The sequence below is a fragment of the Lissotriton vulgaris genome, chromosome 5, assembly GCF_964263255.1.
Source record: "Lissotriton vulgaris chromosome 5, aLisVul1.2, whole genome shotgun sequence".
Taxonomy (NCBI): domain Eukaryota; kingdom Metazoa; phylum Chordata; class Amphibia; order Caudata; family Salamandridae; genus Lissotriton; species Lissotriton vulgaris.
The window spans coordinates 459,657,444-459,676,420 of NC_141693.1; the positions used below are offsets into that span (position 1 = coordinate 459,657,444).

At 44.9% G+C, this 18,977-nt stretch overlaps 1 protein-coding gene across 2 annotated transcripts in view; it reads right to left on the reverse strand.

Moving 5' to 3' along the window:
- The window catches only part of VPS13D (vacuolar protein sorting 13 homolog D), a 2,754,556-nt gene that overhangs the window by 2,150,396 nt on the left and 585,183 nt on the right, over positions 1–18,977 (reverse strand). For both annotated transcript variants that reach the window (XM_086921894.1, XM_086921893.1), the window contains exon 20: positions 778–929. In XM_086921894.1, coding sequence (XP_086778020.1) covers positions 778–929 — 152 coding nt within the window. The remainder of the gene's footprint in view (positions 1–777; positions 930–18,977) is intronic.

Below are 18,977 nucleotides of genomic sequence, written 5' to 3' on the forward strand. Positions count from 1 at the left end.
AATTACAATTTGGCAGACAGAATTAGTGTAATCTTCTTTTTTTTCCGTTCGGCCATATCCACAACCACACCACCTCACTCCATTTAGATGTGAGTAGCTGGCTCTACTTTTGAAAGCAATTATCCAGCACCCCATCCACTAGAGTACCACCAGCTAATGAATGTTGGAAGCCCCCCGATACATTGTATTTCTTAGAAGAAAAAAATATTAAGAAACATTGAGAAACCAAAACACGGTTGACCAGGCGACCATGAGATGGTGGCCTGAAAGGCAATCATTTTTGGCCTAAAATGCTCCAAGGTTGTCAGGGAAAGACAATTTATTAAAATGCTCTGCTAACTGGCGGAGAGGTCCTGATTCAGGGGAACAGCTCCAGCCAAGTTGGCAGCATCGGGGCTAGGCTGGCTAATAAGTTTAGTGGCCTGCCTGTCAAACCATAATTAACCTCTTTAGTATATCTGGTGCACCTAGCATTCAGCTGTGTAAAGTTTCTTGGAAATCCCCTATCTGCTGTTAGGATTATTTCAACAAACTCAGAATCTTCAATAGGATAGTAAGAAAGAATGACTAATTACAAAAATAAATTGCTGTTTTAATATCAAGGGATTCAACATAAAATCGTTTCCAAAAAACATACGGATTTTTTATTTCATACATCTGGGAATGCAGCCCAGTTAGAAAATGAACTACTTATTGTGTTAGACTTAATTATGCAATTATTTTTTACAATACAAATGATGCATTTTTAAAACACCCTATGTTAAAACTACGACATACCTGCACATTATTGACAAAATTTCCTTCAATCTTCATGATGTTTGTTAGGCTCAAGGAATCCGTGCTGATAGGAAAAGCAACTTCTGAATCGGCCTCAACTGTAATCTTTTCCATCTTTAACGTAATAGTAGTGTTGTTCAAAATGTCAAAAGCTGGAGGGACAAATCATTAATAACATTTTCATGTGCTCATAGATACAGCTGTGAATGATTTTTTTATAAAAAGACACGGACATATTAAAGTCAAAATCCTTTAACACAGATCCTCATGTTCATATGATCTAGCACGTAAAAATAAATCAGATACTGGATACAAAAGCAGACAAGCAGTACCATACTCTCCACCACTTTCCTGCGTTACATGACACCAGACACTCTACTTTGCATCAAGCTTTGCCAAAGCATACTGTTCTGCTGCTTGTTCATGCTTTTCTACTGTGATAGAAAGCTGCCAGCTGATTCCTTTACGAATCTTGAAGTCATTGATACTCACCCAAGTGAACGCGTTTAATTTCCTAAAGATTCACAGGATTTATGGATTTAAATCATACAACGCTTTGATACCCAGTGCGTATGCTGTCTATAATTACCCACCATCTTCTGACGTTGGTGTTTTCCCATTAAGCCCCATCAATGCCATAACTAACTAGTACAGTGGAGTGGAGTGCAAAAAAACGATGGATTTAGGCCCAGATCTCTGTACTGGGGTGAATGTATGACATTGTTCTGCATTCTGTCCATCAACTGTTGCTTTTGCATTTGTCACCCCGAGTGGGAAGGGTGTGCTCAGACGTGAGTCCCGTGCTCTCCACACCACTGGAGTCAAGCTATCCTGGCTGAAGACGTCTGATAGCCAGAAACCGGTCCTAGGATGCTTGATTCCGATCCAGGGAAGACATGGCTTGGCAGTTCGGGCTGGACTGTTCCCATGAGGCACAGGGTCAAGGCTGATTTGCATATGGCCATGTCTGAACTGGGGTGGTGTGGAGTGCATAAAACGATGGATTTAGGCCCAGATCTCTGTACTGGGGTGAATGTATGACATTGTTCTGCATTCTGTCCATCAACTGTTGGTTTTGCATAACTACTAGTACAATCACTTACTATTCTAAGCTAGTTGTATATCTGATTCTGCATGCTTGAACTATTGCACTCCATTGTTACTCATCTAAGCAATGTAACTTCATCAGATAAAATAAACTGCTTAATAGCTCCAAAAACTCTTTTACAATCATGCAGAGTACTAAAGGGATTATACTCTTCAAGTGTATGACTTTGTTAGGGCTGGTATTAAGCATTTATTTTCTTTATCTATTTCAAATTTTGTATGTCCTCATTTCCTATACGTGATTTTGTTTAGGATTCTGTGGCCAAGTGAATCAGTGCAGATCTGACATAAGTAGTGCTTGAAAGAATTTGCCGGATTATGGCACCTAAAGTAGTAGGGTAGTGAAAGCTGTCAATCTCCAAATCAATAAACACCTGGAGAGAAACAACCTGCTGGACCCTTCCATTCAGGTTTCAGAGCCAAGCACAGCACTGAGACAGTCCTGGTAGTATTAACAGATGACTTCAGCACATTTCTCGACAGAGGGGAATCAGCTGTTCTGATCCTGCTCGACCTCTCTGCAGTCTTCAACACTGTCTCCCACCTCACACTCATCGATCAACTGTGCCAGATCGGGAACTTAGACGACGCGCTCAGATGGATGGCATCCTTTCTCACAGGGTACACCAAGAGGACCAGTCTCCCTCACTTCACCTCACAACCAAATCCCACCATCTACACCGACAACGCCCAGCTCGTCCTCTCGCTCTCAGTGGACCTCACCACGATGAAGACCAACTTCCACAAATGTAGGAAGAACATCTCAGCCTGGATGAGGAACAACTGCCTGAAGCTTAACATGGACAAAACTGAAGTACTGGTCTTCGGCAGACACACAACCTCTGGAACAACTCCTGGTGGCTATCGGAACTCGGACCCACCCCCACTCCGAAAGACCATGCCCGCAACCTCCTGGACAGGGAATTCTCCATGAAGTGTCAGGTCAATAGTCTCCTCAGCCTGCTTCCAATCCCCCCACCTGCTCTGCGAAGTCTTCAAGTGGCTCCCCATCAGCACCAGGAAAACAGTGGCGCAAGCCCTCATCACCACCTTGCTGGACTATGGCAACAGACTCTAAGCAGGCACTACAAACGAACTCATGAAAACGCCAGATGATCCATAACGCAGCAGCCAGACTTATCCTCAATCTGCCCAAGAGGACACACGTCACCAACCACCCCAAAGACCTCCACTGGCTCCCCATCCAGAAAAGATGCCAATGCAATACTTGTGACCTCCGCCTACAAAGCCCTCCATGACCAAGGACCCGCCTACATGAACAACTGCCTGAATTTCAGCCTACCCCCCAGGAACCTCCGCTCTGCCCAACTAACACTTGCACAGATACCACGCATCCGCCACTGGCGCACCGGCAAATGCTCCTTCTTCCACCTTGCAGCCAAATCCTGGAAAACCCATCCCTTCCACCACCATAATTCACCCCTGTTGACTCACTTCAGGAACGGACTCAAGACCTGGCTCTTTAATTGATTCCTGCAGAACAGCGCCAGGATAGAGTGGCGGTGCCTCTGTTAGGGTGCTGGGGCATCGTCCCACTCTTTATTTTGCCCCCCTTATCCCCCCCCAATAAATAATTAGTAAAACTTATTATCTCTGCAGCAGTTTGCAGAATAACTCAACAACTGATCGGGCGAGGAGCGCACCTGGCAGGTGCTGGGAAGCCAAGTGTGTGGGACTGATGGGGTGGGGCTTACATTGAAACAAAATTGCCAGTCAGTGAGTCCCAGACACCAGCGTGACTGCCGTACTAAGTAGCCCAAGTGCACATAAGATTAGACTTCAGACTTTCTCCAGCCAGCCCAACATGCGCACTAGGTCTCCAGAGCATCGGCAACTCAGCACACATTAGTGAGACCGGGGGTGACTCAAAGCCACAGCCTCTGGTCTCAGTATGAGTGGTGAGGTCCCATGCCCCAGCCAATCCTAGCGCTGCAGCAACAGCAGGAGCAGCGTTAGGATTGACTTTGATATATTCCATAAAGAGCAGTGCACCTGAACAAAAAAAAATCAGTCTCTTTGTATTTTCTTTCAGTCCTTTATTATCAAATCCAAACAAAATTTCACTAAAAAGCAGCCAACGCGTTTCGTTCTATTCGGCAACAAGCCATGAGAACTTCTTCAGGGCTCTTTAGTCCAACTACAAGGACTTAGTAATCATTATCCATAGTCAGTTCACAAATTAAGTAACCTTGAGGCAATAATATACATCCGACCCAGCATCAAGTCTACTCAGCACGCCAAAAACAAAGTACGTAAATAGTAGGAAAGATACCCCTAATCTGTACTCTAATCCACAGTGGGATATAATTCGCTGTGATAAGCGGTCAACCGAACCTCCAGTACGACAACCAGCGCCAAAGATCCCTAGGATTGACTTTGACTGAGATGTGGCGGTGTTGCTAGTGGCCTCTTGATTAATTTCAATGTGCACACATGACGTGAGGTAGTGCAGGTGTAAAAGAAGGCTGTCTCTCTCCCTTGGTGTCCCTTTTTGTGCGGCAGGAGGAGAGATCATAGGCGGCAGGCCATAGACGTTAGTTGCCAACTAAACTTGACACTTCCTGACTGAAACACAAGAGCTGCACAGTGAGCTTAGTACAGATTTTCAATAGGTAAGTCACTCATGTGGTAGTACATTTTATTGATACAGTACTGATGATCCACATGCCAAGACCTTGATGCTGTTGTTGATGCAGCATAGTTAAAGTCTTATTAATTCATCGAATTTCCTGCTGCTGTTGTTGGTGCAGCAGATCCCCACAGCTTAGCCTGTCAGTCCCACTGCTGCCTTGACTCTTCCTCTCCTGAACCCCATTCACCCTGTCTGACCCCTCCAGCCCCCCACTTCTGTCCTGCCTCTCCAGCCTTTCTCTTGTGCCTCACCTGCACCCCAAAATCTGTTACCTGCAAATCAGCACTCCGAGTTCCACTGCTGCCTAAACCCATCTCTAGTCATCTTACTCCTGGCTGCTCACACCCAGAAGCCTTCCTCCTGTCCTCTACTTGCTTCTTCCTCACACCCCTGCTGGCCCACACACACTGTACCCCTCCCCTCTAGCTCAGTCTTTTTACTTTACTTTGTCAAGGTTGTGTGCTGTGCCACTAGTCATCAATGGCATTCCGAATCCTTGCTCTCAGTTGAATTGATAGTGGACATAATTCAGCCACCTATTTATGATTTTTAATTATGGAGTATATGGCTGCATCATAGAAAGTTTTAGCATTTAAAATGAATGCGCCGTAACTGCCGTCATGCAAGTCTCGCACATATTCCAACACCGTCGCAAATATTATAAAATCTCAGACAGTCCGTCTCCGAGGAGGCCGATGCTGGCTTGGCATTATCATATGGATTGGCATATATGACATTGCGCACTGACAAAGTAAAGACATTGGCCATGGCATATACGGTGCTGATGGCATTGGCAATATGAGAAGCAGCCAGTACTGGCAGTGGCACAGAAAAGTATGAGGCGTCAGGTGTAAGCCCCGCTGCCGCCAAATACTGTTTTTGTTTTTCTACTCAGTTAGAAAAACAGAAACTGTAGTTAGCGCCGGCAGGAGTCACCCACGGACATACATTTTCAGCACTATTTTACCAGATGTTGACCCTCCTCCACAGTGAAGTGCTGCTGTAGCAGTATATAGAGGGCAGGTCCTCTCAGAATGCCATCAAGGTCGTAGCCATATCTAGCTTCCGATCTGCGGCCCTCCCAATAATACAAATGATTTTTTGTATGATCAAAAGCAACAAAAATAAGACCAGCACATATCTAAACTTTGCGCCACTTTTGAGCCTGAGCCGAGGCCTACTGTAAGAAGGTCTCTATCCTCCCTCTATAGGCTGTGTTTTTATGGTAGAATACTTACACAGATAAAAGTAGAGAGAATGTGCTTAAAAGATGTCACAGAAATTGAAAACCTTTTTAAAAGATGTGGATATGATGTGTTTGTAAAACAGAAATATTAAATGAAAGGTATTTTCAACATAATTATGTGATAAAGCCACATCACTACCACTTGGGATACTCAAAGCTATGTGAAACTGCACAGTTTAATCCCAACCCTATTGTTACTCTCCGTTTTTCTGTTATTCCCAAGCACATCCAAGGCTCAGCTGGTCTGGGGGAGGGGCTGCATGAATGATTGGGAATGTCACTATTTTTAACACGTCAATGGAGAGTTCGAAGGAATATGCTGCTTACCAGTATGCATCTGTTCTTGGCATAGAGGGCTGCAGAGTGGTACATTATGAATAGATCGCCATCTGGTGTTGGGCTCGGATGATTGCACTTTGTTTTTCTCTTGGGAGAGTCTTTTGTAGATTGGTGACTCCTCCTTTGGTTGCTAGTGCGCATGGGCATTGGCTCCATCCTTAGATTGTTTTGCCATAGTAGGGTTAGATGGAGTAGTATGATAGAATACAGATAGAAATGCCCATGTAAGTGTATCTAAATAAGATATTGTTGGAACAGACACAGGTTTCCGGGGAGGCTGGGAGGGCATGTACCACTCTGCAGCCCTCTATGCCAAGAACAGATGCATACTGGTAAGTAGCATATTCCGTTCGAGGCATATGGGCTGCAGATGGTACATTATGAATAGACTATACAGCAGTTCTCTCCCTAGCGGTGGTCGCCCGTGTCTGTTGCAACAGTCTGAAATAAAGTCTTTAATACAGCTTGTCCCACTCTAGCTTGTTGTGTTGTGTGCACATCTACACAATAGTGCTTTGTGAAGGTATGCGGTGTAACCCAGGTAGCTGCTTTGCATATGCCATCTAGTGGAATGTTTCCCAAGAATGCCATAGATGCTCCTAGTTTACGTGTACAGTGAGCTCTAGGAGGAACAGTTAATGTCCTTTTTGCTTTTAAGTAACATATTTGTATACATTTTACAATCCATCTGGCAATGCCTGCTTTAGAGATGGGATTGCCCTTATGTGTAGGAGAAAACGCTACAAATAGCTGTTTTGTCTTTCTGAAAGTTTGTGTTCTTTCTATATAATACAATATTGCCCTTCTGACATCTAATGTATGTAGGGCCCTTTCCGCTACCGTCTGTGGTTTTGGAAAGAAGACCGGTAGTTCCACTGACTGATTGATGTGGAATGCAGAAATTACTTTTGGTAAGAATTTTGGGTTTGTTCTAAGAACCACCTTGTTTTGGTGTAACTGCCTGAATGGTTCTTGAATTGTAAACGCTTGTAACTCACTTACTCTTCTGAGTGACGCGATAGCTATGAGGAAGGCCACCTTCCATGTGAGGAATTGTATTTCACACCTATGCATAGGTTCAAAGGGTGGTCCCATTAGTCTGGTAAGTACTATGTTGAGATTCCAGACTGGGGAAGGTGGCAGTCTTGGTGGAATGACTCTTTTGAGTCCTTCCATGAAAGCTTTAATTGATGGTACTTTAAACAGGGAAAGATGTTGCCTGTTTTGTAGGTACGCCGCTATAGCTGCGAGATGAACTCTGATAGAGGTATATGCTAAGTTACATTGCTGCAAGTGTAGTAAATAGCAAATAATCTGTTTAGTGGATGCGTCCAGAGGGTTGATGTGATTACTGTTACAGTGTACAGCAAACCTTTTCCATTTTGCTGCATAGCATGCTCTGGTGGGAGGACGTCTTGCTTGTTTAATGATTTCCATACATTCTGGGGGTAAATCTAAATATCCAAACTCTATGACCTCAGGAGCCAGATCGCTAGGTTCAATTGTTTGGGATCTGGGTGCATTATTTCTCCATGGTTCTGTGTAAGGTGCATGGGTAATAATCTTAGCTTTTGATGTGGCACCTGTGAGAGTTGTAGTAGCGTGGTGAACCACGGCTGTCTTGCCCACGTGGGTGCTACTAGTATCATTGTCATTGAATGCTGTTGCAGTTTCCGAACCACTAACGGAATTAGTGGGAGAGGGGGAAAAGCGTAAGCAAATTTGTTGGACCAATTTATCCATAGTGCATTGCCCTGGGACCGGTGGTGTGGGTACCTGGATGCGAAGTTTTGGCATTTTGCGTTCTGATGATTGGCAAACAGATCTATCTCTGGTTGCCCCCATCTTTGGAAGAATGGTTGTAGTATCTGGTCGTGCAGTTCCCATTTGTGTACTTGTTCTGACACTCTGCTTAGGATGTCTGCTATCTGATTTTGAACTCCTGGTAGGTGTTCTGCTAACAGATAGATCTTTTGAGGAATGGCCCATCTCCAAATGTCCTGTGCTAGTCTGGATAGTTGGAGAGAGTGTGTCTCCCCCTGTTTTTGAATATAATACATTGCAGTCATGTTGTCTGTTCTGATCAGGACTGCCTTGTTGGTTATTTGCATTTGGAAAGCTTTTAGTGCAAGAAATACTTCTAGTAGTTCCAAGTAGTTGATGTGCAGTTTCTTTTGCTGCACACTCCATTTCCCCTGTACTGTGTATTTGTCCATGTGCGCTCCCCATCCGGAGAGCGATGCGTCCGCTGTCAGTATCACTTGTGGAATTGTTTCTAGGAACGACCGTCCCTTGGAAATGTTTGTTGTGTTCCACCATTTCAGAGAGCGATGCGTACGGTCGTCTACCAACACCAGATCTGTAATCTGACCTTGAGCCTGATTCCACTGTGTCGCTAGACACTCCTGTAGTGGACGCATTTGTAGTCTGGCATGTGGTATTAGCAGTATGCAGGAGGACATCATGCCTAACAGCTGCATAAACACTCATGCTGGTAGTGAGTGTTGTGGTTGAAATTTTTGTATCAACTTGACCATTGTCTGTATCCTGATTGGATTGGGGTATGCTTTGGCTCTTTCTGTGTCTATAGTAGCCCCCAGGTATGGTTGAATTTTGTTTGGTTGTAGGTGTGATTTTTTGTAGTTCACCGTAAACCCTAGGTGGTGCAGCAATTGAATGGTCTTCTGTGTGTTGTGAAGGCATTCTTCTTGTAACTTGGCCTTTATTAACCAATCGTCCAAGTAAGGGAAGACATGTATTTGTTGTCTTCTTAGGTGTGCTGCCACCACAGCTAGGCATTTTGTGAACACTCTTGGTGCCGTTGTGACCCCGAACGGAAGGACTTTGAATTGATAATGTTGTCCTTCTACTACAAACCTTAGGTATTTCCTGTGGGCTTTGTGAATTGGGATGTGAAAGTAAGCGTCTTTTAGATCCAGTGTAGAAAGAAAGTCCCCTTTCTTCAGTAAAGGAAGTACTTGTTGGAGCGTGACCATGTGGAAATGTTCCGAATTTATGTATGCATTGAGAGGTCTGAGGTCCAAGATTGGTCTTAGAGACCCGTCTTTTTGGGGGATTAGGAAGTATAGAGAGTGTACTCCTGTCCCCTGTTGATGTTTTGGAACCTTCTCTATGGCATGCTTTTGTAGCAGTGATAGTACTTCTTCTTTTAACAATGTCAGATGGACTTGACTCATTGGACGCTGTCCTGGGGGGGATGTTTGGTGGGGTAGCTGTGAGTTCTAGGCAATAACCATGTTGGATAATTTGTCTCACCCACTTGTCTGATGTGATGTTTTGCCAGACAGGTAGGAACTGTGCTAGACGTCCCCCGACCGGTGTTATGCTGTCTGGGGGAAGTTGTATTAAGTCACTGTTTTGGGGTTGGGGAGTTGCGGTTGTTATTATTTCCGCGACCTCTACCCTTGTTGTTGTTACCTCTGTAACTGCCTCTTGAATTACCTCTGGGTGACGTAGGTGTAAAAGAGGTGGATTGCTGACTTGTTCCTGTACTTTTTGAGCCCCCTCTATAGGTGGATCTACGAAAGGAACCCCTTTGTGTTGGCTGTTGTAATGCTCCCATTGACTTAGCCGTTTCTGTGTCCCTTTTCATCTTTTCTAAGGTCTCATCTGTTCTTGAGCCGAAAAGTGTCTTCTGATCAAAGGGTTGGTTCAATAAAGATGTTTGTACTTCTTGTTTGAACCCTGAGACTCTAAGCCATGCATGTCTCCTTAACATGATACTGGTGCTGATGGATCTTGATGCAGTGTCTGCCGCGTCCAGGGCGCACTTAATGGAAGTGTTAGTTATTATCTTTCCTTCCTGTATTAGCTGATCTGCTCTCTTTTGATGTTCTTTAGGGAGATGTGTGATGAGTTTTTCTAACTCATCATAATGTGCCCTGTCATAGCGTGCAAGTAGCGCTTGTGTATTGGCTATGCGCCAGCTATTTGCCGCTTGTGATGCTACTCTTTTGCCTGATGCATCTATTAATTTTGACTCCTTATCCGGTGGAGGGGCTTCTCCTGTAGATAATGAGTTCGCTCTTTTGCGAGCGTTTGATACTACAAGCGAGTCCAGAGGTACCTGCCCCTTGATAAATATTGGGTCCTTTGGAGTTGCCTTATATTTTTTATCAATTCTTGGGTTTAACACCCTAGCCCTCGCTGGGTCTTTGAATATGTCTGCTGTGTGACTGAGAAGACCCTTCAGCATAGGTAGAGTACCTGATGTTCTTTGTGCAGTAGGTACTGTCTCTAATAGGAAATCCTCTACTTGAGGTTCTGTATGTAGATCTACCTTAGGATATTTTGCTGCCCATTTAATGAGCTGTACAAACCCTGTGTTATCATCAGGTGGTGAAGGCTTTGAGGGATATAACTCTGGGTCGTTGTCATCATCTGACCCTGCGTCATAATGTTCCCATGGGTCATCCTCATCTGGGATAGTGTCATCGTCCTCGTGAGGTTCTCCCTCCCCTGTATCACTGTCTACATCTGACTGAGGTGTAGATGGTCTTGGTGTAGAAGGTGGAGGAATAGTTGGCATAGTGTGAGGAATAGGAGAAGAGGGTGTGACTCTAGGTCGAGGAGAAGTAGGAGGAGTTGTATTTGTCCCCATTGTTCTCTTCTTAGAAGGAAGAGGTTTGTCTTCTAGCTGTTCATTCTTCCTCTTCTTCGTCACTACTTTGCCAGTTTGTGGATCGATAAACAAAATCTTTTGTTTCGGATCTGTTTGTTGCTCCTGTGTCGGTACCGAAGCTTTTGGTTCCGAAAGGTGCCTTTGCGTTCGATCGTCAATGTTCGGTGTTTTCGGCACCGATGATTTGCTCGATTCAGACTTTTTCGGTGTCGAGTGAGTCTTCGACGTCAAAGCATGTTTCGGTTTCGACATGGAATGTTTCGATGCCGAGCTTTCCCTTGCATGAAGCTTCGGTGTCGAAGTCGATGTCGACCGTTTCTCGGATCCGACATGGTGGGAGACCGAGAGTTTCGGTTTCAGTTTCGGTTTCGTTGCCGGGCCCGAAGCGGGGCGTCGGAAACTTTTTTCTGCGGTTTGACCGGGCTCGAAGGCGGGGTCGTTACCGCACGGGGTCGATTTTTTGGTAAGGGGACGTCGTCACTCACGGTTTGTTGCACGTCGAGTTCCTCGACATCCGACTCGTCCCCTTCCGACCCCGACTGTTCTCCATGATCCTCTTCTTCATCGAGGTGCTGGTCTTCGAACAGCTCCGGTATCGCCTCCGACTGCATTCTGGAAACCTCGTGTCTTCGACCTCGACGGTTTCTAATCGTCGACTTGGAGGAGAATGCTGCGCAGGCTTCGCAGTCCCTGGATTCGTGTTCAGGAGACAGGCAGAGGTTGCACACCTCGTGTAGGTCCTTGTGTGGGAACTTAGCACCACACGTTGGACATTTCTTAAATGGAGTCCTTTCCATGGACTCCGGGCTTGACCACGTCGAGAAAGGCCTCCTGTTCGTCGACGTAGATCAAAGTTTTTCGTTGATGTTGGAGTCGAAACGCGTCGGAATGGAAATGAAATCGCGTTTGATAACAATACCGTCGAATTGGAAAGGGAATACACGCCGAAAAATCACTTCTTTCCAAAGTCGATCTGGAGCGCTTCAATCCTCATCCGATCCCGATGGCGGAAAAAAACAATCTAAGGATGGAGCCGATGCCCATGCGCACTAGCAACCAAAGGAGGAGTCACCAATCTACAAAAGACTCTCCGAGAGAAAAACAAAGTGCAATCATCCGAGCCCAACGCCAGATGGCGATCTATTCATAATGTACCATCTGCAGCCCATATGCCTCGAACTCGAATTTCCCATTCGCAAAGACTCCACAGTAAGTGCAATGCCACTGCAAACTTAAATTACCTATTGACAAATTGGCTCATTGTGTGTAGTCCAACAAATCATAATAATTTGTATTTCCTCAGCAGATTTAATTTTTAAAGGTATATCAATAAAGAAAAAAATCTGTGAGGTACTCAACATTGTTATCTCAAAGTCTGTTATGATGTTCTGTGGTTATACTAAATAAACAGCCACCTGCATCATTATAATAATAATATCTCTTTATTGATGTCATAACTACACTTTAGCAACTGCCTTATTAACCTTATTGCTTGCTCAAATTTGCTTAAAAATACACCATTTGCCCACTCTTTTTAAAAATTATCTCGGAGGGAGAACCCTCCCGAACCTCTCTTATTACGGTCAGGCTAGCTTGCCAAAGGTCACTCATACTGAACGTTTACATCTCACCACTTTCAAATGTCGCCAACCGCTACTGCCTAGATACCCTCTCGGGTGATAAGCCACGCTATATAAGTACTGATTAATTGATAGTGTGCTTTTTGAGAAGATGGAGAGTAATAGTGGCATTCAGAAGAAGATTTAGGTCCTAAGAAGTAATAAAGAAGTTACTATCCTAAACACGAGTGACTACTAACTCATAAGTGAAGACTATCACTCTAGACTTAACAACTTGGCTACAACATTTTGAAACTCTTGCGGAGGGAAGCTGGATGATTCCGGGGGCATGTTGGATCTGGCACAGTGGGAGAGACTCCCCGAAGCTGGAGAAAAGTTGCCCACAGACCAGAAAGTAGTTTGCAGCACCCCCTGTTAAAATCTCTGCTACGGTTAAGAGATAGCTGCTGAGTGTGGAGAGTGGGCAGATACAAAATCTATTGGACACTTCATTATTTTATGATAAATAATTTTATAGACAGTAAAACATTGCCCAGAGGCATCAAGGCGCTACTGAGTAACGGAGCATATATGCTGCGTTAATAATATACGCTGCGTTAATAATGAAGAGCCATGTCTTTAATGACTTTTGAAAAGAAAGCAAGTTTGTCTGAGATTTAATATGCAGTGGCAGTGAGTTCCAGAGTTTTGAAGCCCCCTGTTACAAAACTTCTGCTGCCCCAAGTGGCGCACCTGAACCCAGGAATCAATGGTTCTTGCCGCACTTAAACAGAGGGGTCTCTCTGGGAGGTACCATTTAAGCTTATCCTTCAGATAATTTGAGCCACAACCATGCAAAGCCTAAAGGTGATACGCAGGGGTTTAAAATGGACTCTGTGTTTGACCGGGAGCCAATGAAGTACCCGTAAGTGAGGTTTAACTGATTGGAATTTAGGAATTCCGAACAGAATCCTAGCAGCAACATTCTGAAGGGACTTATTTAGGTACTGTACCTGTAAATTTAGATGCAGCCCATTGCAGTAAGTGTATGGACAGAAAAATGTATTTACCTAGGCTCTGCCTCACAAAGTAGAAATTACATTTAAGACTGTTGTTTTACCAAGCTCCACAGATGTGTGTATATCCTGGAAGTACCCTATTGACTATGTAACTTTTAAGACAAAGGAACGGCCTGCATAGCTTTAAGAGAGCAACAAATGTGCTTTTGCTGGGCATAGATAGAAGTTTGTGACTTCCTGAAAGTGGTTCATTGTGAGCACAGCCCCAGTTTCACAGGGACATTCTCTCCGGGGATACCTGGAACCATCCTTTATAATGTGTTTGAGCCATGAGTGTGAACGGCGATATCTCTTGTAAGACTGGAATTGCATGTCCTTGCACTTAAGACAACTGCTTCAGAAAATGAGTTGGACTGCTGGCAAAAAGATGGTGTATTGTGTATTATGGAAAAAACGAGGAAATGTTGTAGTTCATGCTGAGGGAGATGGCTCTCTCTTTTGAAAGGTAAGTATATTTAGATGGGAATCCGACATGTAAACTATATGTTTAGGTTGGTAAAGAGATTGATTTTGGGTTTAAGCATTTGGTGCATTATATACAAAGCTTTTTTGTGATCGCAAAGGTTTCGGTTCACAAAATAGATTCTGGATATGTACCAAACCCAAATCACGATTCAAAAAGTCATTACTGAATTAAAAAATAGTTTTCCAAGAAAAAAAAGAATTAAAGACTGGAGGAGGCATGTTTAGAGTGCCCTTCAAATTTGTGATTATATGTATAAATGATATGTGACCCTGTGATCGCAAAGTACTGATAGGATATCAACACCCCAAAGGAGGAGGTAAACCATTTGCAAACAGGTAGGGGTGGTCAATTGACCCATTTTCCTTTCTGAATGTTGACAAAAATATTTTCATTTTTTAGAAGTAGGCCGTGGTCCTTGGGAGCATTGCATGGAACAATGAAAAGTCTGTGAAACTTTTTTCTTTCTAAAGTCATTCTGTTTTCATTTAAGGAAAACACACCGCTTACGAAAAATGTTTCCTTTATTTAACAGCAATCACAGGACATGGTGGTTTGCTGCCCCCAGCAGGCAACCATCCCTGTGATGGCAGAAAATTGTAGGGGATTGCATCTTGCGACCTATCTCATTAATATTCATGAGATAGATCGAAATGCCTCCCAATAAGATTCGGTAGCTTATAAACCAACCTATTAGACCATCAGTCAGTTCGCAAAATACTGATGCATTCTGTAGAAGTTGGTGACCAATTTGTGACCTATTATACCAAATGCATTCTTTGTACATAGGGCCCTTAGTCTCTATACAAGTTGAATGGCTGATGGAGTTTAAGTACTTGGCATCATTCTGGATTGCAAAGCAAGTTGGGTACATTCGTACAGTACCCTCCTGTAAGTTGAAAACTTGAAGTGAGTGTATGAAAGCAATTTTCTGATGTGTGGAAAGTTCAATTCAACCAGCAGACCAACCAAGGAAGAAATACGGCAAGCCATCAAACATCTGAGAAATGGGAAGGCAGCAGGACCTGACAACAATCCTGAGGAGGCACTGAAGGCAAACATTGAAATGCTATACCCCATGTCTGGAAGAATCCAGGAAGAGTAAATAGTGCCACCAGACTGGAAGGAGGGCTATCTCATCAAGATCCTCAAGAAAAGTGACCCGAGTAACTGCACAACCAGCAGAGGGATAACTCTTTTATCAACCCCAGGCAGAGTGTTCAACAGTACCATCCTGAACAGAATGAAGTTACAAGACGACGCACAGTTACGAGACTAGGAAGGTGGCGTTCGCTAATAAAGATCCTACACAGACCAGATTGCAATACTGAGCATCATCATTGAGCAGTTAATGGAATGGAACTCTCCCCTCCATGTCAACTTTATGGACTGTGAGAAAGCATTCAACAGCGTGGACCGAGAGATTCTTTGAAAAATCCTCCGCCACTATGTGCCAGATAAACTCATAAGAATCATTAGGATCTCTTAAGCAGGAATGATCTGCAAGATAATCCATGAAGGAAAACTCACAGAAGCCTTCCAAGTAAGTCCACCAGGGTTGTTTGCCCTCGCATTTCCTCTTTCTGCTGGTCTTCGGCTGGATCATGAAAACACCCACAGCAAGGAGAAGAAATGAAATCCAGTGGACACCTTATATGCAGCTCAGCGACCTGGAGTTTGCAGATGACCTGAACCTACTCTCCCATAGCTATCTGCAGATCAAAGAGAAGATCCAAAATGTGAAAGCCACATCAACACAACTTGGCCTCAACATCTACAGAATGTAAACCAAGATTCTGAAATGTAACACGGCCATCACAACTGCAGTCCCTCATGCAGGCAATGAACTGGAAGAGGTTGGAGACTTCACCTACCTGTGCAGTGTCATAGACAAGCAGTGCAGCACAGACGCCAACGTCAGGGCAAGAATCGGCAAAGCAATGGCTGCCTTTATTTAGCTAAAGAAGATCTGAAGCTACAAGGACCTAATGTATGAGTTACTTACCTTTGGTAGCGATGTATCTGGTAGAGACAATTCTAGCCGCAGATTCCTTAACGTAGCATTATCCCCAGGTGTGAGATTGGATACGGAATTTTTTTTGCCATAGCATCCCTGCGCGCCGGGGGGACGGCATCACGCGACTCCGCCCTGGCGTTGTCCGCGTACGTGACGTCAGCGATGTCACATAAGTCCCGCTCCGGCGCGCCTACGTCAGTTTTCTTCTGAGAACTTTTCCGCGCCACAACACGGAGCCATCAGACAAAGCTTGGGAGTATAGGAACAGTGTGCGAAAAGAAGAACAAATTGGACAAAGGGCATGGCGAGGAACAACACCATAAGGGGCAGTGCCAGACACTGCAGTACCCTAAGGCAGGGAAAAGAATAAAGAACAGAGCATAGCCCTGAGCAGTAACCCTGTCAGTACGGAGATAGCACCCCCCCTGGGGACAGGAACATATGAAAGAATGTCACGACAACTTACAGCGGGACTACCACCCCTACCAAGAACAATGAAGGGGAACCAGTCCGGGACAAACAAGGAGCTGCAAGACTCTAAGACAGCCCCATCACAGAGAGTGACAACCCCCACAAGGAACAAAGGCAGAGGAGGCCCGGCCAAAAGATTCCCACTTAGAGGATAGAAGAGGGGTCAGAACCCCTAGCAATGAAAGGGAAAAGGGGGGGGGGGGGGTAGAAGGAAGGCCCCAACCTGGGGCATTCTTCAGGGCTGTGGATCCCTATTTTACTCAGGTGGTCTAAACGCAGAGTTGTATATCTTAATAGCAAAAAGAAAAAAAGAAAAAACCCAGGTGAGTCCTACCCGAGTATGGATTTTGGTATGTTAACCCTAGATTTTAGGGGAAACCGTTCCTGGTCTGGGAGAGTGACAATGTCCGTTGTAGTCAAACTTTGGTCAAACAGACCATCATACTGAGTCACCTCAGTGGAACCACTCCCAGCCGCTGGTACCCTGGTAAACTGGGTAATCCGGCTTTGTCCGGAAAAAGAACCCCATTATCAGTGATGTCATTTGAGATGTCATGAGTAGGGTAAGATGTGAGGTCATGAGCAGTACATGATGGGGTGGAAGTTACATTTAGTTGAACAAGTTACTTACCTTCGGTAATGCCTTATCTGGTAGCGGATCTATCTAGAAGCAGGTTCATTACCCTAGAATATTCACCAGGCATCAAACTGGATGGAGAAATCTTTGAGCAATCCTCTTGCGTGCCAGTAGGTGGCATTGTTCAACTCTACGTGGCGTTGTTGATGCCGGAAGTGACATGAGCTATGTCTATATATGTGCCACCCCAGTACGCTGATATCGGTTCTTGACTGGTTTTCCTCACTAGAAGCACAGAGTCAAACTGAGGGGGAATGACTTAAGTGCCAAGGTGAGGTCCAGGAGGATCTCTTTTCAGGTTGAGACATACAGTTCACAGAACAGGGAGGATGGGAGGGTCAGTAAGGAATCTGCAGCTGGATAGAGGGGGGTGTGGGCGGGTAGCGGTGTTAGGAAGTAGGCAGTGTACGTTCTGCCTAACATGAAAAGGTGTAACCACTTTTGGTAAGGAGGAACGGCTTATCCTAGAAAAAAGTGGCGTACATGGGTTGAACCTTAAGTGCCCACAATTCGTTAACCCCTCTGGCAGATGTTATAGCCACAAGGAAGCCTCTTTTGATGGTCAGCAGTATCAGAAGCTAGCTGTGCATAGGCTCAAATGGTGAAAACATGAGAAAGGTGAGAACTAAATTAAGATCCTATTCAGGAATAATGAAGGGTGTTGGGGGGACATATGTTGCAAACCTTTCAAGAAACGAGTCACAACAGGTGACTTAAATAGGGAGGGTTGATCCAGCAACTGCAAAAAAGCTATAATGACAGAAATGGTACCCTGTGCCCAAAGCAAGGCCTTGATAGGTAAGGGATACAGCAAACAACAGAACTTCAGAAAATGGTGCAGCCAGAGGATCAGCAAATTTAGCAGTACACTACACCACAAACTCATCCCATCGGCAGGCGTAAATTGTTTGGGTGGAGGGGAGCCTGGCTGACAGAATGATAACGCATACTTCGGGAGAGTAATTAAACACCGTCAAATGTCGCCACTCAATCTCTACGCATGTAGATGAAGAGTATGCAGGTTCAAGTGCAGGACCCTGCCCTGCTGCTGCGACATGAGATCCTCCTGAAGCGGCAGCCTGATCAGAGGACAGATGCTCAAGCTGAGGAGTTTAAGATACCGACCTCTCCTTGCCCATTCGGGGCTATTAAGATGACTAGGGACCGTTTGTTCTTGATCTTGTTGAGAACTCTGGACAGGAGTGGTATGAACGGAAAAGCGTAAATAAGTACTTAGCTCCACTGGAGATGAAATGCATCTTCAAGTAATACCAGATATAAAAACTCCAGAACACAGAAGTGCTGACAGTGCGCACTCTCAGCGGTGGTGTACAGATATAGCAAAGAAAGGGTCTCCTTAATCTTTGAAGAGACCTTGCACTACCTCCGGATGGAGTTGCCATTCCTGATCCATGAGGCATCAACGGCTTGCCTGCTGTGGTGTTCAGAGAGCCCGCCAGATGTTAACCACCAGGAAAATACCAATCATGTCCAGAGACGCAGGCATTCTTGACACAGGGTACACAACCAGTACTTGTTGTAATACCACATGGCGGTGGTGCTGTCTGTGAACACCTGAACCAGCCTTCCCTTGATGGAAGGAAGAAATGCTTTCAATGCCACGCGCATCGCACTCAGTTCCAGCAGGTTGATGTTGAACTGAGAATCCGCCCAAGACCAGTATTTTCTGATCTCCACCTCTCCTGAATGGCCGCCACAACACAGATGTTTGCATTGGTCACTACTGTAAGCTCTGAATGGGGAAGAGAGAGGGGTCTGCGGCTGACCCAATCACGGTCGTTAGCCACCACTCCACATCTTTTGCAGTGTCCTCCTTTATCTGGACAAGATCAGAGAGATTCCCCTCATGCAGTGCTCACTGGGACTTCACATCTCACGGCAGAACCCGCATATGCCAATGGGCATGTTTTACCAGCAGGATACAGAGGTTTATGAGACCCAGCTGCCTAAGAGTCAATCTCACCGT